The sequence below is a fragment of the Crotalus tigris genome, unplaced genomic scaffold, assembly GCF_016545835.1.
Source record: "Crotalus tigris isolate CLP2741 ecotype Arizona unplaced genomic scaffold, ASM1654583v1 scf7180000018826.840336, whole genome shotgun sequence".
Classification (NCBI taxonomy): Eukaryota; Metazoa; Chordata; class Lepidosauria; order Squamata; family Viperidae; genus Crotalus; species Crotalus tigris.
The window spans coordinates 691,912-717,763 of NW_024097216.1; the positions used below are offsets into that span (position 1 = coordinate 691,912).

General features: G+C 36.6%; 1 protein-coding gene across 4 annotated transcripts in view; it reads right to left on the reverse strand.

The window, feature by feature from the left end:
- ST6GALNAC5 (ST6 N-acetylgalactosaminide alpha-2,6-sialyltransferase 5) overlaps nt 1-15,689 on the reverse strand; it is a 91,223-nt gene extending 75,534 nt beyond the window's left edge. For all 4 annotated transcript variants that reach the window (XR_005558325.1, XR_005558326.1, XR_005558324.1 and 1 more), the window contains exons 1-2: nt 15,288-15,689; nt 13,743-14,039 (exon numbers count right to left, since the gene is read on the reverse strand). Coding sequence is in view for 1 of the 4 variants with exons in the window: in XM_039356683.1 (XP_039212617.1) it covers nt 13,743-14,039; nt 15,288-15,302 (312 nt within the window). In the remaining 3 variants the exon portion in view is untranslated. The remainder of the gene's footprint in view (nt 1-13,742; nt 14,040-15,287) is intronic.
- Nucleotides 15,690-25,852: the final 10,163 nt, after the last annotated feature.

Here is a 25,852-nt window from a genome sequence, read left to right on the forward strand (position 1 = left end):
CTTCCTTAACCTTCTTCTGTTGCTCCTTTTCTTTACAGTTATATGTTGCACAGGTTATCCTCTGCTCCTCCATCTCAACTTGTTGAGGCCCCTCAAACTGAGGTTTCCCAATTTTCATAAGTATAGGCTCTTCAGACTGCAATTCTACCTTCTTTTCTTCCAAAGCTTTAAACTTAATAGATGGCGATGAACATACCCCCAGGACCGAAGTATAAAAGTCTTTTGCTTGAGAAACAGTATTAAGTCTATAACATATCCCCAGGTAATTCACCACCATTCCAATCGGAACATCCCATCTGAACAAGATTCGTCTCTTTTTAAGTTCATCTGCTAAAAAAGCAAACTCCTTTCTTCTTCTTAAAATTTTAGATGGGATCTCCTTTAGAATTATAACATCTTGTGAAGCAATTTGAAATCTCTTCTTATAGAAAGCTTGTATAATTTCGTTGCACAGGGATCTTTTCCCAAAGTAAATTACCACATCTCTTGGCAAATTCTTTTGCACTGCCACCACAGAGTTAACTCTAAATAATTTTTCAATTTCACTAAATATTTCCTCTTTTTCTTTATTCAAAATCACAGCAAAGTCCTTTGCATCCATCTCTCTCAGATCTCCTTGCACAGACTCTCCCAAACCTCTGATTCTTAAGGCATATTCCATTTGTCTATATTGAAGCATAAGAATCTCATTTTCCATTTCTTTTTCCATGCTTTCAAATTTTCCCCTCATCAATTCCACTTTTTCTTCTACACGAGAGTTCAGCTTTTCAAGAACAGAGGCAACTCCTTTTAGAGCCAAAACTATCTCTTACCTCAAAATCTTATTATTTTCCTCTAAAATCTCTTTCATTTCTGCCCTAATTTGAGATATAACATTTCCCATCATATCTTGCAAATCCTTCACAATTATTGGCTGTACCAAGGAAGAGGGTGAAGCTATTGATTTAGGTTGTTGCACTGATGATAACACCGAAGAAGAAACCACCTTAGGAGCTGTAGGAATTACTGGACGCTTTGGAGCCATCTTAAAAAAAATCTTTACTCCTTCTTAAAAATTACAAAAATTAAGCAAAAGAAAAAGAGAGATTAAGTCCAAAAAAATTCAAAAAATCCTTCAAAAGGAGATCATTATAACAAAAAAATACTGAACGCTTTGGAGCCATCTTAGAAAAATCTTTACTCCTTCTTAAAAGTTACAAAAATTAAACAAAAGAAAAAGAGAGATTAACTCCAAAAAATCAAAAAATCCTTCAAAAGGAGATCATTATAATAAAAAGAAAGGAGTTAAAAAAAGAAAAGGGAAGAAGAAAAAAACAATTAAATGGAAAAAATCCATTCCATTTTTTTTAAAAGTACAAAAAGCAAAACAAAGAAGTTAAACAAAAATAATAATGCTTCTAAAATCCAAACCCAACATCAAAATCAAGTCCACATTCCGTTCCAATCATTAAAAAAAAAGGAAAAGGATAAAAAAAAACACCCAAAAGCCTGCCGATCGCCATTCTACCTTCCCCCCCCAAAAAAACCGAAAGGCTTGCCGATCACCATTTTACTTTCCCTTTCAACAAAAGGAAAAAAAATAAAAAGAGGGAATATAAAAGTAAAAGTAAATCTTTAAACTTAAAATCCAAATAAAATCAAAGAAAGCAAAAGCTAAATCCTCTACTCAGCTCTGTCCGCCTCTAAAAAAAACTCACCAGATCACTTTAATCGCGGAGGTGGTTGCAGCGGCTTGTTTTGTCCCTAGGGACAAAAGCAGCTGGGAAGCGGAGACAGTCTGAACTCCGTGGGAGCACTCCTCTCACCCCCCCAAAAAAGCCTTGGGGGTGCATGAGAATGGCTCTACCACTATTCAGACAACCCTCTTCCCCCCCTTTGCCCAGGAGGGGGATTTTGAACCGCTGAACAGCTGATGGCCGCTGTTCATAGCGATTCAAAAGCCGCCATCGCGCGCGCAGATCCACCGGAAGTTACTTAGGAACTTTTTGAAGTTATGGGACAACCCCCCCCCAAACATACTTACAAACCCAGTTCCAAAGTTCAGGTGCCCCCCCCAGTCATTTTGGACACTTAGCAATTGGTCTGCATTTATGGCAGTTTGCAGCATCCTGTCGTCACATGATTACAATTTAGAATGGTTTTGCAGAAAACCAGAGCTTACTTTCATTTTTGGGCAAAAATGTCCAAGGGCAAACAGATCTCTTTTGTAAATACAACATAGGAAACCTATTGTAGCCATTCTCCTGGTTAGCTGGCTGTCCCTTTTGATTATTAAAACTTCAACTGGTTTCATTTGTACATCCAGTATTTCATCTTTGTCCAGATCTTTGTTGTAGCCTGTCATTTTTAAATCCATGTTCAAATCTATTTTAGTCTTATATGGTAGAACTTGTTCCTCTTCTGTAACATTCACACAGAATCTATCTATGATGGCAGATATTCTTGAAGTTAACTTCCAAGTCCATTGTTTACATATATCCTTTAGTACATTCAATGTTTAAGGTATTTTGCTCTACTTTGTGTTAACAAGTCAATCGTAATCTTTACTTCATTTTAGGTCCCGCTAGTGCCCAATCACCAAAATCTCATAAACACGAGCTGTTTTCCACAGGAAGGATTCATTCAATTAATTTGAAAATCCCATTTCAAGTCAATCTGAATCCTTAATCTGTTTATAAAAAACAACACTCTTATCACCTTTTGCTATGTTTTCTCAAAAATTGCTAAGATCTAAGTCTGCAGGATTGAATGTTATTTTCCCTTAGAGAAAGCTACAAGGATTAATGCACTAAGTAACATTATTATAATTGTTTCATCTACTTTGACCTTCCTATAACCAAAGGGCAAAATTTATTCAAATTTAATATAAGCCAAAGGACAGATGTTACAAAATATTTATGTATACTAAAGCTGTAGTAAATCTAACATGCATTAATAACGCATTTGTACAGGGGGTCACTTGTGCTAGAGCAAGCAAAGCAAATCTGAAAGCTTTGAACCAATATTGCCTCAAGTTTTCACACCATTTCTTACTAAATAATTTATTTAATAACAATGTTTGTTTACACTTTTTTTCATTAGAGGTTCCAAAAAGCAATCAAAAGTTAAAAAAAATTCCCACATTATTATTATAACACAGAAACACAGTACTGTATATATTTAGTTATTAGTATTTTGAAATTGGTTATATAAAACGAGATTTAAAAAACCCTGATTACCTCTCCTAATTTTTTGTGATTTGATACAATATGATGTATTTTTTAATTAGAAGTTTTCATAACTCCACAATCTCAACAAGTGAAACCTGTGCATCTGATCCTTCAATAGAAAATATATAGAGCTCAGGTTTGAATGGTTGGACTTTAGTTGTTCACTGAGCTTGTTTGTTTTCCTGCTAATTACTATATTTGTAAGGATCCACCTCAATCAGTCCTCCCAAGAAAGCAGAACTCTTGAAACGGCATCCTTTCAAAAGGAACTTTTATTGTGAGATGTTGACAGCAGGAATAGAAGGCAGGATCTGAGGGTTTCCCGTGTGAAACCAAGTAATCAAAAGTGGTCGTAGTAACTCCACCCCAACTGTCCATCCAGGCCAATTCGCAGGTGTGAAAATGCCGTGGGAACAGAATGATAAGGCGCCACTTCAAAGGCTGTTAGGTGTCTGTGCTGGTTCTTCCGTGGCTGGAGATAAGGCAGATGGCTGAAGGTACATTCCACTCTTACCCCATTAGAGAATCATCAAAGGGGATAGAAAAAGAGGCAAAGCAAAGGAAATACACATCAGCATCCTAAGCTTCCCCCCCCCCCCAGAAGAATGGCAGAACCTGAAAAGAATAAGGAAAGAATAAGAGCCCCCTATTCCCTTAGAAGGACAGGGTTCTGACAATATTGCTAATATTACCAATGTATGGGAGAATGAAGTTTGCTAGTTGCCCTTCAGTTTTGGTTGGAGTGTGTTTTTTTCCCTGATGGCCCTTGCTTAGACTATTTTTTTATTATTTACCTGGTACTGTTTCCTGCTTCTCTGAATGTTGATTTACAGGGAATGCCACCTAGTGTCCATATGGATTGAGGTGGTTCATAAATTGTATGAATAAACAAAATCAATTCTTATGTGCAAGGCAAGAAATTAATAAGGGATTGTCAAAAATATCTCAGACTGTTTATAAAACATTAATCAAATTCTTTCTCTCTGAAATTTAAGACTTCTGAAACACACCAACTAGTTTAAAATACCAACAACATATGTTCCTCTAAAATTCCCCAACCTGCTTGGATTTATAAATGCTAAATGTCTTGAGCCAGGATATCTGAAAGCAATGAGCCAGCTGCCAATATAAGTCCATTTTTGAAGAAGTCCATCTTTATGTTCCACCAAAGAAAAAGTTCAGATAGGTAGATACACAAAATACAGCTTTTGAAGCAGCTCTTTATGAAATGACTTTGTAAAAAATTCCCTAAGATAGACTTAGGTAGAATAGTACTAGCACTTAGATTTATATACTGCTTCATAGTGCTTTGCAGTCCTCTCTAAACGGTTTTTAGAGTCAGTATATTGCCTCCAACAATCTGGGTCCTCACTTTACTGACCTTAGAAGGATGGAAGACTGAGTCAGCCTTTAGCCAGTCAGAATGAAACTCCTGGCTGTAGGCAGAGTTAGCCATCATTTGTACATGAATTAAATAATGTAGGCTAACATAAACAACATGTTAAGAGCAAAATGATAACAATATGGGTAGTCCTTGACTTACAACAGTTCATTTAGTGCCCATTTGAAGTTACAACAGCACTGAAAAAAGTGACTTAGGACCATTTTTTCACACTTATGACCACTGCACCATTCCCGTGATTTACATTTGGATGCTTGACAACTGGTTCGCATTTATGATGGTTGTAGTGTCCTGACCTTCTGACCATCTTTTGCGACCTTCTGACAAGCAAAGTCAATGGGGAAGCCAGTTCATTTAACAACCATGTGACTAGTTTAACAACTGCAGTGATTCACTTAACAAATGTAGCAAGAAAAGTGATAAAACGGGACAAAATGTCTCACTTAGCAACAGAAATTTTGGGCTCAGTTGTAGTTGAGGACTACCTGTATTTTAAAAAACTGTAAACTTCATAATGGTCAAAATGCATCATTTATAATTATATAGTCCAGTGGTGGCGAACTTATGGCACGCGTGCCAGAGGTGGCACTCAGAGCCCTCTCTGTGGGCATGTGCACCATCACTCCAGCCCCACCTCCCGCCGCAGCCCCTTCTCCTCACCAGCAGCCCCCCCAGAGGAGAGTTGCCCCGAGCATGTTCCACGCAGAGCAGCACAGCCAAGGGCATGCCTGCCAGGCAGCAGGGACAAGACTCTGCCCTCACACCCTGTCACACGCAGATGATGCTGCGGGGCATGGGTGGAGGGTGTGGCCGCCATGGCACTGCTGGGCTGCCTGAGTGATCTGCTGCAGTGAACCGTGGAGGTGGTGGGTGGCCATGCGGGTGGGTGGGGCATAGAGCGGGGGTGGGCGCGTTTTTTGGGCACTTGGTCTCTAAAAGGTTCGCCATCACTGACATAATCTATCTCACACATGTCTCCGGGACACTGCAACCATCATAAATATAAACCAGTTGTCAAGATATCCAATTTTGATCACGTGATCATGGGGATGATGCAACAGTCATAAATGTGAAAAACAGTCATAAGTCATTTTTTTCAACGCCATTGTGACTTCAAACAGTCACTCAATGAATGGCTATAAGTCAAGGACTACCTGTAACTTCATTTTTTCCCCTCTGTACATTTCCAATAATTAGGATGTTCCAAGACATATAGGTAGATATGAGTCAGCCATACCACGACTTATGAATTTATCTAGAATAACATTTTATCTCAGATGTATGATGTACCTGGCTGACTGCCTGTAATTTCCTGATTAGTGTGTGTATATAGCAGTGGTTCTCAACCTGTGGGTCGGGACCCCATTTGGGGTCGAATGACCATTTCATGGGGGTCGCCAAACCATGCTGTCCGCCATTTTTTCCCTTTTCTCTAGCTGTCCTAATTCCTCTTATTGGTGGCCACACCCACTTGGGGGTTACCACAACATGGGGAACTGTATTATGGGGTCACGGCATTAGAAAGGTTGAGAATCACTGGTATATAGCATTACTGAACTAATGACATCAATTTATTTTATTTTATTATTTATTAGACCTGTGTGCCACTCATCTCACCTAGCGACTCTGAGTGGTTTACCAACATTAAAAGCCAGTAATCATTAAAACAATAAATAATAATAATAATTTACAATTAAAACAGTGGGGAATGGAGCAAGATACACACAAGTTATTGCTATTGGAGAAAAAAGTGTACACTTTTTTCAGGCTAGCCACTAGAGAATAATATGAAATTCCTTCCACATAGTAGCAAGATGAAATATGGGAACTGGTTCTACATTATGTAGAGTCTCTGGGATATTGCTCTTATATCAGACTAATGTGGACTCTACTTCACCTTGTTGCTGTCAAATGATGTATTCTGGCATCTTGCCTTGATCATATTCCCTGCCTTGGATTCTGAATTGTACGTACAGGCTTCTTCAATAGACTGCTACCGGTGACTCCACTTGTACTGGAGAGATGTGATCACACACTTAATTGTGTCACTTTACCACATACTAATCCATCTTTAAAAATGGCATTTAAGTTTAAAGTTACCTTCAAAGCAACCCTCTTGCTAGGAAAAGTTTCCCTGTTTTGCATTCAAATAACCCAAATAAGAAATCTGTCATGTTTACAGATATGATTCTAGATAGGAAATGATTGCCCACAAGAAATTATAAATGCAAAGCACACCAATTATATTTTTATGTTGATTATGCCAATAATGAATAAAGATGATAGTGTTGGGGCCAAGTCAGGATTGACAGCTGCTTTGCTATGAAATGAGAATTGACATTCAGCTAAAGATACAATCTTCTAACTTGGTTCCATTTCTTCTTCATACTGGCAGAATATTACTTAATACAGAGTGAAAGTTTAAACAAGAAGAACCTAAATGAAGTGAACCTGGCAATACCATTTTTCCATCTCAGAGAAATAATGGAAATAATGCTACTGAGAACAAAAAGACACCTGTGGTCACATGGTTAAGATTTTAAATGAAAACAGAAGGGTCTCAGTGATTTATTAGGACCTATACAACTGGAAATGCAGTGAAGCAATTGTATGCTTAGTTGTTCCCTGTATTCGGTCAGCAGTTACGTTGTTTTTTTTTTTTTATTGAAAGTTTTTAAATTTTACAAAACAAATCCCTTCCCCAGACCCCCCCCACCCTCCCATACCCTCCCCCACCTCCCCAAACCTCCCATACCCTCCCCCAACCTTCCCAGAGCTGAGTACAGGCTTGATTAAAATTTTTCAAAAAAAAACTTAAAACACATATAAATCCTAAGCAAATCTAAATACATTAAATTAAACAGATTATCTTCTCTAAAAAATAGTAATTACAATCATTAAACACATTGTAATATAATATACTTTAAACTTTTTCTAATATCATACTTATATTATGATCCATCATTCTTTATAAACTCCCTCCAAAACACAAATTTAAACATTACTTTCTTTAAATATCTATACCTACAATATAAAATCTAATCTCTCCCTCTTTCTTTATCCTAAAACACAAAAATAAATATATAAACATTCATTATACCATTAAGACTAAATACTCTTTTGAATACTTAAACTAAATACTTAAACTTAAACTTCTTATCTAAAATTTTCATTCAATCTCCATAATCTTCTCTCCTATCAAAAAAAAACTTAAAAAACATATAAATCCTAAACAAATCTAAGTGCATTTAATTAAACAAGTTATCTTCTCTTAAAAATAATAATAATAAAAAAAACTCAATCATTAAACACATTATAATATACTCTGAACCTTTTCATATCATACTTATATTATTATCCATCATTCTTTATAAACTCCCTCCAAAACACAAATTTAAACATTTCTTAAAACATTGAAATTCCCTTATACATATTTAAATCTTTACCAATAACAAATTCCATCCAGAATAAACACATTCCTTATCAGTCTCTCTTATCCATAAACCATAATCTTCTCTCCAGTAACCAATTCCATCCACAGTAAACACATTACTTATCAATCTCTCTTATCCATAAACCTCGAAAGAAGTTATGTTGTTAAAGAAGATTGCAGCATATGAAGAATTTGGCAGAGGGCTCATGATTAAGTAATTCCATGGTCATTTAGAACACAATAGTAAGTAATCAATATTCTAACAGCCAGTGCTAAGCAGCTGCCAGTGTTTCTCAATCTTGACAATTTTAAGACATGTGGACTTCAACTCCCAGAATTCCACAGCCAGCAATGCTGTGGAATTCTGGGAGTTGAAGTCCACATGCCTTAAAATTGTCAAGGTTGAGAAACCTGAACCTCTGCAATTAACTAGTAGGGTATGATAATATCTTGTTTACTATTCCATGAGAGGACTTTTTTCTTTCTTCTTTTCCCTAATATACACATGAGAGCTACTGCCTCTCTATAACAGATTTTCAGGGTGCATGGGAAGCCACAGAGGGAGGGGAAAATGACTTTGCAGATAGACACTGCTGGGCAAAGCTTTTCAGCATTATACACAACTCAGCCACTTAGTTTAATTTCAAGTTCTGATAAATTTAATCAATGCTTTTTTAAAAATTCAAGTCTGATGGAGGATTTACCAAGCTGCCACCATTAAGCATATATGTTACAATTATTATATTGTAACAGTTCATAAAATGTAATGGCCTCATTTTTTTTCAGTGGCTTTCATTCAAACAATCCACATAACAGAACATCACATGTTACAATGGGAAATGAATATTTTTAGCTACCAATTAGACAGTAATATTCCAAGTGGTATTTTTTTATTGGTTTGACATATAAGAAAATGAATTTTTTTGTCATGCATAAACCAATTACTCAGCAGGATTAGGAATGATGTCTAGATTTCAAGCTATGTAATTGGTCTAAAATATAAGATTTGCCTGTAAAATTTAATCAAAATGATTTCATTAAGGAACCCTCAAATTTCCATCTGTAAAATATGATATATTTCTTTAAAGTGAACACAAGTGGCAATCCTAAGTATATGGACTATTCAAAGTTCTATGAAGTTACGTTCAAGTAAACCTATCAAAGATTGCATCATTGATTTATTTGGTCCTAATTAATACTTGGAAGTGGATCACTCTGGAAAACTGGAAAACATTATAGATGGCGAGGGACATTCATATTATGTCAGGAAGATTGCATGACTCTGTAAAAGACACTAACCTGTAACTAAGTATAAAATAATTGATTCCAGGGTATAATTATCCCTTAATATTTTCCTACTTTTAAAAATAATCAATTTTAAATTCTAAATTAAATGAGGTTACCCCAAACAGAACTAATTCAATTCAGTATCAAGTGACCCCCAAAAGAAAGCCTGTTTGCAGCTTCTACAAACAACAAATTTATGGCCAAATTATTTTATTAAAAAGCCAGTTTCTAGCCAGGCTAGAAAACCAGGAGACTGTGAATTCTAGTCCTGCCTTGGGCAGGAGAGTCAGCGGGGTGATTTTGGACCAGTCATTCTCTCTCAGCCCAACCCACCTCGCAGTGTTGTTGGGAAAATAGGAGGAGGAAGGAGTATTTGGTATGTTCACACCTTTGAGCTATATATAAAAAGGGAGAAATAATTACCCAGAAGGAAAGAAGTAACAATACTCCATCAGTTGCCGATTTTAGCTTCATGAAGCATTGTTCTAACTTAGTTTTCACATGGCAATTCATATTTCGTGGCTCAAAGAGATACACAGAAAATTTGGAAGCAGGCGCTCCTTTGATTACAATACCATGAGTAACAACTGATTCCTTCTCTTGAACAGTTTTTATTCCAGTTGGTATCTATAAAATCTGTATTTTTCTTTAAAAAAAAAATTCAGTTTGCCACATGCCTATGGAGATCCTCAATCATCCAGGTCATGGTTGTCCCAAAAGAGCTTTTTCCAAAGGACTTTCTTGTTTTTTTGTTTTCTATGAAAATGTTTCACTTCTCATCCAAGATGGTTCTTCAGTTCTTCAGAAAAAATACCTTTGGGACATTTAGTTTGCCTTGTCCAAAATCCTTTTCCTTTTATGCTACATCGTTTATATCCATTTGAAGGCAAGGAATGTCTTGCTACTTATTTCTTTAAAATGCTTTGACAGGATTTTTTTTTCCTATTTAAGAAAACACTAACAAAAACTATTTGTTTCTCATAAACAAATATTAATGGACCAATAGTAAACAGATTGGGAAAAGTTTGAGAAAATGATCTATAACCATACAAATATATCTCAATTGGTTTTTCTTGAAAGTTAGATCTGTTATCCAGCAAACATTGGATTAATATACTCAATATTATAACATATTTGAAAAATTTTCATGCTCCAGAGTAAAACTGAATTGATGTGAGGCTTGAACTGAATAGGTGATATATTCTATCACTGGCTAAGTAATGGACTTATCTTGTATCAGAAAAGAGATGAAGCAGCAACTCTCAATAGATTTTCAAATTCTGTTTTATAACTGTTACAAATCGGTCTCCATGGAACAGAATAAAGACTATATTCTTTGTTCTCAAATACCAGCAATATCTCTCATTGATTTACACAAAATAATGATGTACCCACAGTGTTGTTCAATCCCATGGAAGACTATGAAAGTACAAACTATTTTCAAACATTTCATCACACATTTAATTGCAATACTCTTTCTACGCATAACATTGCTTTCTAATTAAATATTATATACTGATTATCTTATTCAGTGAATGCATTTAAGAATATAAGTTCTCGGAACTTTGCTTAGTATGCTCTCTACTGAAAATGCTTATCTTAACTTATATGATATATGAAGAATTTCTTTCCCCAAAACAATTTCTATGGAAAGTGATTTTACTGCCAGTTCTTTAAATACTGATTCATTAAAGAAATAGAAAATCTGGAATGAGGAAATATGGCAATTCATTTAGGATAAAGAGAGTTTTTTCTTTAAGGAATAATACTAATATTTCCTTTTAAAATGAATTCTACATAAGAGACATGCAAATCTCAGCATCACTTTGTTTTTTCAGTACAAACTGACTCATTTTTGTTAAAATTACTCACACTGAGGTTTCATTGTGAAAAAAGCAACTCTGCTTTCATTGGATCAAACTTATAGAGATTGATGCAACTGCTGACATTTGAAATATGATCAGGTTAACTCACAGTAATTATGGTACTTTGCTATAAATATAAATAATAAAACAGCTTAAATTGGGATGGAATGTTGCAATTTTCACCATATCCTCCGTTTGTAAGGTTTGTTAGGCATAACCTCCAGAACCATTATTTTTAGACTAATTCTTTTATCTGGAATTACTATTCTTTCCTCTTGCTTTGAATTAAACATATACATTCTTTCGTGATTGGTGTCATTTAATTCCAATATTTTCTGAGAATTTCTCCCATGTTATTTGATTTATTGACAAAATCTACAGGATGAGTTCTAACATAAATACTTTTAGGTACTCTTTGATTAAATGAACTTTTTTGTAGTTTCTACCAATCATATTGTTCCTATTGATTTGGGCTGAGATTGAGGGTAGAATTAGTGACAGCAAACGTTTTATTTACTCACCAAACTCTCTAAAGGAGCAAAATGAAGTTAAGACAATTTTTTTTTTTCTGAAATGGAGAATAGTCCGAGTTACAGATTTTCTTGCTTTTGGTTGCTATTGGGTTGTTGTCGTTTTTTTAAAAAAATACTATTTTGTCATTTTAAAAAAGAAAAGATAGAATGACAGGAAATAAATAATTAAAGCTTCATTCTGCCACAGGAAGAGAAACAAAACTAATCAAAAGATAACTCAACCTCAGAACATTGTATCAAGAAGTAATAACACTAGTTAAAGTCACAAACATAACTATTTAAATTAGCATTACTATTCCATGGGCAACATTTACTGATCATTAGAAATTACATAAAAATCCTTAGGTTGACCATAGGTATAATACTGTAGGTAATAATAATAATAATAATAATAATAATAATAATAATAATAAAAGATGCCCTTATGTCTAGTTGACCCCTGGAGACTATTACTTAGCTTTAATTCTTAGGCATACATGGTTCTTTCAACTGTAGCCAACTCTAAGCAGAAAACATTCCACCTCTGTAGCAAAGATTAAAACAATACATTAACTGCAAATGAATGCGCTAAGAAAACACTAATCCATAAAAAAAGCACTGCTTGCAGAAAGGTATTGATGCTACACTCCACAAACACTGGAATAAGCAGTTCTTACTGGTTGGGAATTCCATACTGGTTGGGCTTACTATGAACACAGGAGGAATGACAGAAGGGAGAAGCATGGGGAAGTTTTTCTGGCAATGGCATACAAGCGGTTAAACTCCTCTTTCTGAACTCTTTAGCAGGGCAAATAATTTGGTTATGCAGTTTTCTAAAATGATTCAGAAGAGGCGATATAGAAAGAAGACAGCATGAACCTGGTACTTAAAAAAAAAGCAGCTGTATCATTCAGGGTTCCTGCTGAGCCTTAGAACTAGGATATAGCTACTTTCAAGAGATACATTAATGTAATGAATGTATGTAGGTTTTATTATTCTTTATTTTGAAATTTTAAAATTATTTGAGGGCAGAGAGGATATAAATTGTAAAAAAAAGCCTTTTTAGCATCACTTACTGCACTAACAGAACATGTTTCTGAACTCTTCAAAATGAAGTAAAATACATAAAAATTGTATCTTAAAAGTTTTCTGAACTAGACTAGGTCTCCATTTTTTGGTTTTTTTTTCACTATGACTATTTTAGGAATAATACACAGAAAACTATTCCACATACTCACTCACCCTGGCTTCTTAATCAGTCCAATGTACAATTTATTTTTTAAACAGACACGTAATTGTAAATTATTTTTTTTCTTTAATGTCTTGAATGCTGACAGTGTTAAATCTATCAAAGAATAAAACAAAAATCCGTATCACAGATGTTCCAAGTAGCAGAAACTTTCTATTTTGGCTCATAAATGATGTTTAAAAGTAAGATGTCCTCTTTAAAAATTGCCCTCTTTTTATAGAACTGCTCCAGCAAAGCAGAATGATCAAAGCAATTTATGAGTTTTGATAATTTAAGATCTGCTTGACCTTTGAGAGCAGGGCAAATATTTCCAAAGAAATAGAACATGCTGTAAACTATTTGTCAATTAGCTCAAAACCAGTCTAGCATGGCTACCAAATTAAACAACTGCAACAACCTGTGGGAGAGATGTGCTTGCTCTTTAGAGTCTCTCAAGCCTGCTGTTGAAACCAACATTATTCTTATAGATTGCAATTATCCAGAATACAGAGGAACCGTTCAAAAACATCCCACAGCCTTACTTCTCTTTAGCTGTCAACATGTCAGAAAAAGACCACGGTGCATTTGAAACCTCCACTCCCGATTGCCACGCTACAAAGAGCAGAGTGCCTACCGTCTTTCCTTTCTGACCTTTTGGTCTCCTTTGCAATTTTCCTTCCCTCCCCCCCCCCAAAAAACCCCTTCGATTTCGCTCCTTAAAGCGGGAAGCAAAGAGGAGCTCAATCTCAAACGTCAATCACCCGCCTGGCACCTCCCTCCGCGGCAGACCGCTTCTTTGCGCTCACCTTGTGATCCAGGACGCTGATGTAGCCTTCCAAAGGACGGTCGGCGAGGCCGGGAAAGGGTGGCGGGGAGGCAGTGCCCAAGCGCCGCTGGCTCTCCGGCTTCTGAAAGGGGGTGATCGCCGCCACCTGTTGCTGCTTCTGCTGCTGCTGGACTTGCTCTTTCAAGGCCCTTCTGCCGCCGGTACCGTCATTGCCAGCGCTGCTGCCGCCGCCGCCTCCGCTCCCGATGCTGCCGTACATAAGCAGCACGCTCGTGCACATGGTGGTGAGCGCTAAAGACACAGCCAACCCATGGCGCTGTAGGGAGGGAGGGGCAAGCAGAGGCTGAGAACCCGCTGGACACAGCTCGGGTCAGGGCTGAGCTGGCAAGAGGCAAAGGCAGCGAGGAAAAAGCGCTGGACCTCAACCAGCATAGCGGGATTGCGGCGGCAAAGGCAACGCTGCTCGGCCGCCGGGATCTCCCGCGGAGCTTCCGCGACCTCCGCAGCCTCCCTCCCCGCGGCTCTCCTTCGCGCGACTCGCAGCGGCGCCTGCCTGCCTCGGATTTCCCGCCGGTTTTGCCCCCTCCCCGCAGTTAGGCAATGCCGCAAACACCCGGACGGGCTCTTGGCCGGCTTGGCTGAATTGTCGGCTTGGCTGAATTGTCCGCGAGGGTGCCTGTTCTCTCTGTCTCTCTCTCTCCCCCCCCCTTATCTATTCTCCGTCAGGCTGCCGAAGGAGCGCGCATAGCCTGACGCACGCCCCTTGGTGAAGCCGGCTCTCAGGCTGTGGAAGTTTGGACTTCCTTCTGGAAGGGCTGAAGGGTTTTTTTAAAATTGTTTTTCTGATCAATTCGGAATAAAGGGGAGCTGAGGAGGCGCGGGGAAGAAGGTTGCCCCATCGCCTTCGTTTGCAATTCTTGCCTGAGGGACGGAAAGACCCCGCGCGCCTACGCTCAGCCTTTTGCAAGTTCCAAAGCAAAACGCGGAAAGTGCACTTGGAGGTTGCAACGCGTTGCCCGCTCTCCTCCTAGTTCCGCCGCTTCTTTAGCCCTTTTTCTTATCCACACCCCTCTCGGGCTCGCCTACCTTTCCTTTGGCATCCCCGCCGACCTCTCAATTTGGCTTGCGTTTTGAATCTATAGATTTGCAACCCTCTTTCTCTCTCCAAAATTAAGGCGTGAATATAGGCAAATATAGAGAGAGAGCCTTAAAAATGCTAGGTGAGAGACTGCTGCTCCAAAGTACCAAAATCTTATCCTCGCCACTCTTAGGATTTACTGAGGGAGACCCACATCCCTGCATTTCAAGCTGGACTCCTCTCCCCCGCCAACCCCTCGATCCCGACGCTGCCACCGCTTCCCAAAGAAAGGCAAGCAGCGGAAAGTTATTCGCCTCTTCCTGCGGGTTTTACAAAATGCCCATCGACAGCACACCAAAGCCCCGGCTGAAATTACAAATCCAGCCTGCCCGAGATCCTATCCGAGAACACCCGAGAACAATTCCCACGCCGAATCTCATGGCCTCGTTTCAAGTCCTCGCGGCGATCCGGGATCCGCTGACTTACCATCAACGTCTTCATTTTTGTACCCCCGTCCTTTATGCCGCGATCTCAGGCTCGAGCATCGGAAATCACTTTTTCTCGTACGGCTTCCATGGCAAAGGAACCGGCGACATAGTTTCTGGCGGGAACAGCGAGCGAAAATCCAGAGCCACGGTGAGGATCAACCCAACCTTGAGCCGGCGAGAGAAGCGCGGCTCTTGCAGAGATTAGAGGCAGAATTAAAACTGGACCCTTTTAGAGTCTCCCAGTGATCTGCACAAGTACCGCCTGACGAGGCTTTCTGGGTCCTAAACCACGCCTTTTCCTATGCTCTCTCCCACTGAATTTCAGTGTGTGTAGAAATTAACAGTTTGGGTTATTCTATCGTACCTAGCAATCTGAAAAAAAAAACCCCTCATTTATCAAAGCAGGAATCTGGTGCTATAAAGGTGAAATGTCCTTCATCCTAGCAGTCCCAGATAGCAAAAGCTATAGATCTCTGTGTTCCACAATCTCTTATTTAATCAGTAGTCAATCTTGTAATCGTCATCAGCGACATGCTTTCAAAACACCGAAGTAGTATTTTTAAAATCCTGTTTTAAACAAAATGTTCTAATTATATTATTTTCCTCTTTCCTGTAAAAGTTTCTTGGCACTAGTAACCATTGCCCCATTCCTTAAGATTTATATTTGAACTATAATAACTTGTTTACTGGGAGTAAACCACATTAAAACACTAATAGTCGTCTTGGTTGTTATTTATGAGGTTGCTCTAACATCATCTTTCTAAACACTAAAATAAACATACGAAATATTGCCATTGCCTTTTCCTACAACATGCGTGTCTATATCTTATTTATTGCTTTATGTTTAAGAAGGCAGACTCATCTACATTCTACCATCCAGATGAATATCTAATTAATAGCATACTATATCTTTATTCATATCAGTTCTTTAACAGTTTAATTTACTGTTTTCAAGTTTTCAGTAGAAGCTTTCTGTGTAACAAAAATATTTTGACTTATTTCATGGGATGCCTTTCTTGAATAAAACCATAGCACATGAATTCATAAACTAAAAGACCTTGAGTCTGTGGGAATTGGTTGATTCTTCTTATTCCCATACCTGATGTCTATGTAATGTACTTTTTGTTGTTCTTTTTCCTTGCTTGGTTGAAGTAGACCTTGCTGGACCAGTCTAGCCATGAGCAGCATTATTGTCCTGTAGTGTGAACTAAAGGTGATCTTAGATTGTAAAAGCAACGTGGAACCAGAGTTAATGTGACCCAGCTTTCTTTTTCATCAGCCAAACCAGCCAGCCCAAAGAAGATCCCAGGTGCCATAAGTAAACTATTTGGGAACTCTTGTAGACTGCCCCACCAAGATCAGCAAGCAAGAGAAGAGCAAAAACACATAGTACAGAAGGCCCAAATTTATTCTTAAAAATAGACTTTATACATAATAGAAGCCAAGCAACATTTTTATGCATCTGTAAAGTAACAGAAAATAAGACTAAAATAATGGATATCATGGAACACTTAATATATATATAAGTAGCAGAACATATATAAGTAGCATGAGCCACCAGTAATGCTATACTTTCTTGTTGCAGTGAAGATATATTTTAATGTATCTTTTTTATAAAAAAATAATTAAAAATTATTCTAGTATGTACTTTTTTTTGCTCTATAGATACTATATATTGTTTAAAACAATATACAAAATAGGAGATCAGTCTGAAAAATATGAAGTCTTGTGCTTCATTATCTTTCCATGTCACTAGATACTTAGTGAATGAGCATAATGAATCATTGACAGCAAATTAGTGGTGGTTCTTTGAATCTTTCCTCAATAAACTGTAGATAGGTCATGTTTTAAGAGTACTTTTTCTTCCCTAACAGCAGCAAGCTTTTTGCTTGAAACTGGCAAAGTTCTCTGTGTTATTTCATGCCAAACAAAAACTTCATATTTATGATTAAGGCTCATAGCTGTATGTTGGACATCTGTTACACAGTATGTCTAACCGAGTCATCAAGCTTATGAGTTGGGATGATAGCTAGCTAGAGTTAGTTACAGAGTGTCTTGATTAAGTGGCGAGGTTAAATTTTATAATTGAATGTTGAGTTTGCTTTGAATTATATCCAGTTGTTTGATTTTCAGATAATTACTTGTCATGATGGTCACAGACACAGCATTTGGCAGCTAAGCTGCTGTGGTTGCAAAGAAGTTATCAGTGCACACTCTGCCATACTTTTTATGTGTAGACATGATGTATTAAGGGAAATCTATAAGACAATTAGAAAAAAAGCCAACCATTCTAAATTGAGAATGGTTTGTCTTAGCTTGGTGCCTGTTAATGTTTTATATGTTTATGTACATCCAAAAAGGACAGAAAACATTTTTTCAGAAATAGTTATTCAGTCTGAATTTATAAACATTTTTAACTGACTTGAAAGAAGGTTAATAAAATATTTTTAAAAGCTGCTATTCAATATAAAGCGAGTAATGACTTATTTTAAAAAAATTAAAAAATAAAGACAGATACTGAAATTATTAGTATTCTAAATGGTGGCTAATCTTCCATTAGGGCTGGGCATATTTGTTGGTGATATTTAATTTTATCAAAAATAATCTTTTGGATTAACCATAGTGCTGGGATTGAAGTTGTAATGGGCAGAGCCAAAGTCATTCATTTTTTCTTTTGACACTCCGTTATGATGACACCCACATTTTTCTTTTGTAAGCAACTAAGATGGACAGCTCCTGTGACAAGTCTGAAGGAATTCCTTTATCCAGGTTTTTAAATTATACTTTCCCTACCCTATGCAAGTATAGTAGTTCCTGATTAATCCTCTGATGTGATATTTTTGCATAATAAGCCTCCTAAAATGATATTGTTTGGTTTTGTATGTGTGTTTATTTTTTCTCTATGCAAAAATTAAAATACAAGTCCAATCATGGGAGTTATTATATACAAGATACATTCCTGTTGTATAATATAGTTGATCAGGAAGCCAAAACGAGTTTGTGAGAAAGTTCAGTTGTCCAGTAAACATGTTGCAGAACAGTTGTCTGTTACTCAGGCAGTAACTGACCTAATCCACTTAGTTTTAGCCCTGTACTACATAGTTATTTTGCATATTTTTGCCAGTGGATCACCAGTATTGACATGTTGATAGGTTAGAATTCACCTGCATTCTGAAGTGCTATAATCCAAATTTCCGGTTTTATATCTCAGCCTCAATAGAAACATGGTAGCATTGGAGTAAGATTGATTTTCTAAATAGGAAGGCAGATGTGAACAGGTGTGTTGCATAGAGCGAGTGACACTATTATGACACTTTCGTTTAAGGCTAATTGAAATTCTGGAGAGAAGCACTGGTGTTAGTGCTACATTGCATTCATGTTTTAGTACTCCAGGCAATACACTAATAATGCTTTAATGCCATGGAGATTTTCTGTTTTGCCCTAGCTGTTAGCTCTCAAAGGTGCAGCTACGATAGATAATTAGACTCTACACTTAATAGACTTAGTAGAGAAGAGGGCTCCTTTGGAAAACTATGTTATTATTGTTGTAGAAAGTGGGTGTTGTAGAAAATGAGGATGGGAAAGAAGTTAGGAAGAGTCAAAACTGAAACAGCACTTTCAGTACAAAGACAAATATGACGATGTTTCTTTGTGGCTCTGTCGTTGCCTTATGTAGACTCTCAAGGATTTTATTATAACGGAGACTTATGATCCAATAAATTACAAAATAATATTTGTTGAGAGTCTGCTTTATTCCTTATTTCTGTGTATTCGTGCACACAGATACCTGAAAACACATTAGCTCTTAGAATTATTATTTCAGGGAATATAGTATCCTTCCAGATTTAGAGATTGTTTGCAAATAAATTTCATAATCCAGTTATATTTAAAGAGAGACACAAATCTCTTCCAGTCATTTCTTATACATTTCGATTACTGCAAGAGATATTTTGGATTAGTGTTAGAACTTCTGCGATGTCTTAGAAGAGCTAACATTATGGGAAAAAAAGAAACAACAGGTTTTTTTTGTTATGCTTGCATGTGAGAATATATGTATGTATAGTGTACATCAACACTTAAACATCAGTGTAAAACACTTCTTATTCCTGACTGCTGAAATTAACATAATTTTCTGCAGTGCTCCCATTGTTAATTGGGTCTTTCACTTCTGCACATGCAAATGTTTCCCTGTATTAATTCCAGAATCAGCTTTTTATCATCTGTCTTCTTCATTGATAATGCCTTCAAGCCATTGGCATGCAGAGTCTACAGCTGTTCAACTGTATCCTTCTGTCAAACTCAAAACTTAATAATCTTGAATGTTCAACTCTGTTTCTATGATGATGCACAGTAGTTTAATTTTAATATTGAAAGACAAATATTGATCATTTGCTTGACCTGTTTTTATAAGATAATATCCTGTATAAGAAGATGCTATATTTGCAGAATGATGAAAGCCATATTTTTGCACTGCTTGGAAGACCTCGTTCTTCAAATCATGGGTGCTATTCCTTTTCCAAATAGTGCGTCTGTTCTCACATAATTCAGGGAAGGAGGATTGCGAGAATAGGGTGATTCTCCATGATTCACATTCCTATCATTGGCAGTAGCAACTACTAAGGTATAACAGGATATCAGTAAATATTATTCCTATCAGTGACCTCCTAAGCCAGGGGTGTCAAACTGCTGGCCTGTGGCCGGATGGATCATAACAAAGCCGTGCCCACCCCATTGCCGGCAATGGCAAAAAAGTCGTGATACATTGCAATACGTCACGTGATGTTGCAAGTTTGAGACCCCTGTTCTAAGCCAAGACAATTATTGAGCTTTCATTGCTACACATCCAGTCTTCATCAGAAGCAGGCAATTACTTATTGGCTGCTTCTACTTCAGAACTGGAAGATAAGGCCAGTGACCTATATACCAACTTTCCTATCAAAAAACCTTCGGATCACATTATAAGATTTAGAAAGTGGATTAGCACATAAATTAAACTGATTAAACATTTATATATGTTATATTTATAAATATAGTTATATTAAAATTTTATATTATTTATATTAAATTTTTATATTATTTCTACCTCATTGTAAATATTGAATAGCACATTTACAGTGGTCACCATCCTCTCATACCTCAGCTGATTCCCATGTTTAAAATGAATAAATATGGGCAAATAAGCTAAATCCCCAACAAAGCCTTATACCTAGACACTCATACTTGTACTCTACCACATCATATGTGTCAAAACAGGGTAGGACAATAGAGAGAGAGGTAGTAGTAGGTAGTGTGAAGTTGTTGCTAATATTAAGGCTACCATATTTGGCTTACAATAATGTCTAGACCAGTGTCTTGAAGGGTGGTCCAAAGACCCCTGAAAGCCCCTCAAAATCTCTCAAGGATCTGCAAAATCAAAGTTATTTGCCAGATATTGAAGATATTTTGTAATTGGAAGAGTATTACAAAACACCATTATAAGCCACTTTAATTAATATGAATGTAACAACACTTCGGATTTACAATTATTCGGAACAAATTTCATCGTTTAGAGTTTAAACTAAAAAATTTTTTTTAAAAACCCTACAGTAAAAAAAATGGGCAGAAAAAGCATTAAAAGTATGTCGTGCTACCTAAAATTAATACTTCTGTATGGTGACTTTATGTTGCATTCTACGCATTGTAAATTTTGTGGATGAATGAATTTTTTTTTCATTTTTTTATTATGCAAAGTTAAAAGATTACTGAAATCAGTTTTGTATTGCAAACATTACCAGTGCTTAGTAAGCAGGATGGTAATGAGTTCATCTTATAGATTTCTTTTTTTTAAATTGCTCACTGATTCATGAAATGCTCTTCAAAATTTGAAATGTGCATTGAGAATTGGTAAAGAAAAATAGGAAAGATGCAATATGTTGGATCAATCAATACGATTACCCTGTTATGAAATGAAGTTGTTTTTGAACTTTTGGCAGAAGCAAACAGCTAAAGAATGAAACATTGTGGAGAAAGAATGAGTGCAAATGAAAATGCATGGGAAAAAAAAAATCAAGATAGGATCTGCTGAATCAGCCATTTTAATACATTTTGTTTCTGGACTTTCTCCTTTTCTGAATCACATTAAAAGACTTTGGCTATTTGACAGCAAATGCTACCAAGCGGCATGGGAAAAACTCATCAGTTTAAGACTGAATTTGCAACCTTGTTTCTTTTAAAATACAGACGCTTTTAACAATCTCTCATACTTTAAAAATCTGACATAAAAAATTGAAATTTTTCAACCTAAAGATATGAGCATATCTGAACCAGACAAAGCATTTCTATTTTTAATTTAATTTAATTTTTTAAATTCTATTTTTAATTTAAACCTTCAGACATTAGATTTACACCTACAAGAATTTTAAATATATTTACTGACTACAAAAAGAATGCGTTGTCTACCTAAAGAATTGTTTACTGGAAAAATATATACCGGTATGCTAAAAAAAAAATTGTTAAAAAACCCCAAAATGGAAATGCTGCAACCATTGAAAATGACTGGGCAGCTGTTTCAAAAATATTAGAGGGTAGATGTAATACATAAAGAGCAGAACTCTAAACCAGATTTTGCTGTAAAGCAGATTTATAGTCCACATTTGTTTTTGTTTTTTCCTGTCTAGCTAAGAAATATTGTGGAACGATGTTGCTCTTGGAGAAAACATTAACATAAAGAGGAAAGGCTCATCTAACTAATATGCAAAGGAGAAAGCATTAATAAAGCATGAAAAAGGACTAAAAGATAACAATATATTATGATTCGGTTTCTAGCGCCTTGTGTATTAGTAGATAGCCCACAGGGAGTTCTCCTGCTGTTACTTACACAAACACAAACATCATTTATGAAGACAGCTAAAACTACAGTAGGGGACAATGTAGTTCTGATGCTGTGAAATCCAAGCAAGAGCATATTGGAGGTTCTTCAAATACCCTTGAAATCTGCTTAGCCAAATACTTTTGGTGTGTGTTATGTTTTGAGGGAATGGGGGAAGGAAAGTTTAAGAGGATCCCTGGGATATTTTATTGTCCTGACTTTTATACGACTAATTATTTTTGTTATTGTGTTTTTAATTGGTTTTACATCATTTTATGATTAGCTGCAGCCCAATAGTATAATTTCTTATCATCAGGTATTTTGATGGGCAAAGTTTAGGTGGTTCTCAACTTACAACCATTTGTTTAGTGACTATTTGAAGTTACAATCACACTGAAAAAAAATACCATTTTTTACACGTAGCATCCCCTTGGTCACATGATCAAAATTCAGACACTTGGCACCTGGCATGTATTTATGATGGTTGCAGTGTTTCAAAGCCATGTGATCACAATCATATAGTGCTGTTTGCTCATTATTTAGTAGGGGTTTGTTGTGTAGTATAAATTCCTGCTGATTTTCTTTGTTGTCCATGCAATAATTCCTGATTGCCACCATTTTGATTAATTGCACCACTTGTTGGTTTGGGCAAGTTATATTCTTCAACTATTTTTCTGAATTTCTCAAGTCTTTCTTGCAAATACAGAAAAGCTCGTTCATGATGTCTCTTATTGATCACGATAGTAGGATCATTGGTAGTTCTTTCGATTTGGAGTAAATTTTTGCAGACATTGTATTTTTGAACTGATTCCATAATTGTGGGTTGTTGATTTCAGTGTTTGTTAGCAAGATGTCAAATGTATTTCTCATTGAGGATTCTTGTTCTTTTGGCATCTTCCATAGTTGTCACCTATCACCAGTTTTCAACAATTCTCTCTGTCTCTGCAGATGTCTTTGAATGATGGAAGGACATGTCCATTATGTGTCCTTAATTATTCAAAAGGTACTGGTCTCTTTATTTGGCAAAGAAGCAATCCCAAGTAATAAAAATCATTACTTCATGGAGAACAACTCAACCTAGAATGTTGACTTCAAAAATTCCTTAGAATTCTTCTATTCTTTCCCCATTATTCCTTATTTCCCATCTCTTACCTGATCAGTCTCCTTCATAGTCTACTTGATGTCATATTGACAGATGAGCACATTTCTGTATTGAGATGACAACTGAACACACACTTTCAAACTTGTATATTTACTCGTATTAAGAAAAGGGTGGGCATAAGCCAAGTCCAATCAAATTTCCACTATTCTGTAGAAGAGTTTCAGCATGGAAGAAGAACAATACTTTGGCAATAAGAATTCATTCCCTTAGAACTCATAGGAGCAATAATGCTATTGTCCCTATTAACTAATTGCTTTAAATCTGGACCTTCTTTGCATGCTTTCATTAGCAATGTTCTTCCATTAATTTAAATGTGGGCATTGCATTCATACATGCAAAGAAATAATATATGGATTCAATCTTTCCAGAAGCAGTTTCAATTATGTGGAAACATGGGATTCAAATGTGATGCTATCTTTTATAACAGCTATATATTCTTTAATAGCTGTAGCCAAATGTACAGTAAGTATACATATGTATATACATATATCTTCATGTACATATCTTCACACATTAACAATCACACTATTTCAGGGCATACAGTATGTTAAGCAAGAGGCAGAAGATAAATTTCCATTATTTTCTTGACCTTCCCCTCAATTTATTCACTTCATACATTTGTCTTATACCTTGATTCTTGTTCATTGTGTCTACATGAACAAAACACTTCAATATATTTTTTTTGCATTTTTATATTGTGTTAACATTTATTCATCACCCACTCATTGCTAACCCTGTCTTGTTTAACATGCATAATTCTTAATTGATCAATTTCCACTGCATACAGGTTACTTTTATCTTTTTTTCAATATAACCCAACTTCCACTTTCATATATCAAAGGCCACAGAAGTGCAGTCTTACATATAACTATTTTTGCTTTTTTGAATAATTCCTTGCAAACACTTTATTCCTAACAATATACCATATTCTACCCACTACCTTTTCTGTCTGCACTTGTGAAAGAAAAGCATTACTCCACCCATTTTCTTCTCTTCCGTTTTATTTGCCTTAGACTAAGGCGTATACTGTGCTATAGTTGCAATCCTTTAGGAAACAAGGACTAAAACAATAAAAACTTTGTGAGGCCCACTACATCAAGGAACACCTGCTCCAGGATTAATAATCACTTACTGTAGGGAGACTTTTATCTAGCTCCTCATTTCTTTAAAGAACAATGACCTTTCTAAACCTCAAAATTAAAGATCCTCTAATCCTAAGGAAAATGCAGTTCCAAAGAAGAGGATCCTTAACAGAGAGGCTCTGTGTGATCTTCAAGACCGCAAAGGTAAGGATTTTCCACTGCTACACCTTGATGATAACACTTCTTCAAAATAAGGACTCAAAGAAAGCCTTCTCCAATCTTAACTGGGTGCACTGATACTATCAGGAATAAATATCTTGTTTAAGGGAACTACATATCTTATTTTGCCCATATTTAATGACTGGGAAAAAAACTTTTTTCACTTCAAATCCATCCAAATATCTCACCATTTTCCTAGTATTGTTGATATAACAATGTTAACACAAACGTGATAAAATACTATTTTAAATTCATATTTTTGTTTGGTGTGTCTCCCTATATAGACTGGTTTTAGAATAGCTATCCATCTATACCCAAAGGGATTTCAATTTATTTTTAAATCTCATTCACATTTTAAAGTGTGATGCAATTAGGCAACTACACTTTTAAGCTCTGTAAGCCTGGTACAGTGTTTAAGGGCTATCCATTCCAATACTGCAATGTCTCAGCATTTGGAAATCCATTGTCATTCATGGAAAGACTTCACCAACTTTCAGATAGCTCATTAAACAGCTGAAGATGTAACTTTACACTTCCGGCAAAATTGTGATGTTGCTAGGATGCAGTTTATTCTGTCCCCTGTAAACTGCAAAAATAAAATTTGTGGACTGTGTTTGAAGAAAAATGGTAGATTGAAAATCTAATTAAACTTGTGTCACTTGTGGTAATTTGGGAAGATAAAAATGCCCCATAAACATAAGAAGTACCCTATTGCTTCTCTTCCTCCTCCCCTCATTCTTCTACAGCAGAGATGCCTATCATTGATTCCTGCCCATGCCTCAGTCTGTTTCCAAAGAAGCTGTGGTAGAACTTCCAAAGAAGCTGTGGTAGAAAGTTTACCAGGCAGCAGTGCTAACTACCCTATTGTATGCTAGTGAGACGTGGACAGTATACAGGAGGCATGTTAGGCAACTGAACTACTTCCACATGATTTGCCTTCGTAGAATTCTGAGGATCCGGTGGCAGGATAAGATACCAGACACAGATGTCCTCTCCAGAGCAGGCCTATCATCAGTTTACACTCTGTTGATGAAAGCCCAGATGCGCTGGGCAGGCCATGTTGTAAGGATGCCAGATCATCACATCCCTAAACAGCTCTTCTATGGTGAGCTGTCTCAAGGAAAGCGATCGCACGGGGGACAAAAGAAGCAATACAAAGACACGCTGAAAGCCTCTCTTAAGTCCCTGGATATTAACACCATCTCTTGGGAACTTCTGGCGCATGATCGACCGACATGGCGCACCTTGGTGTA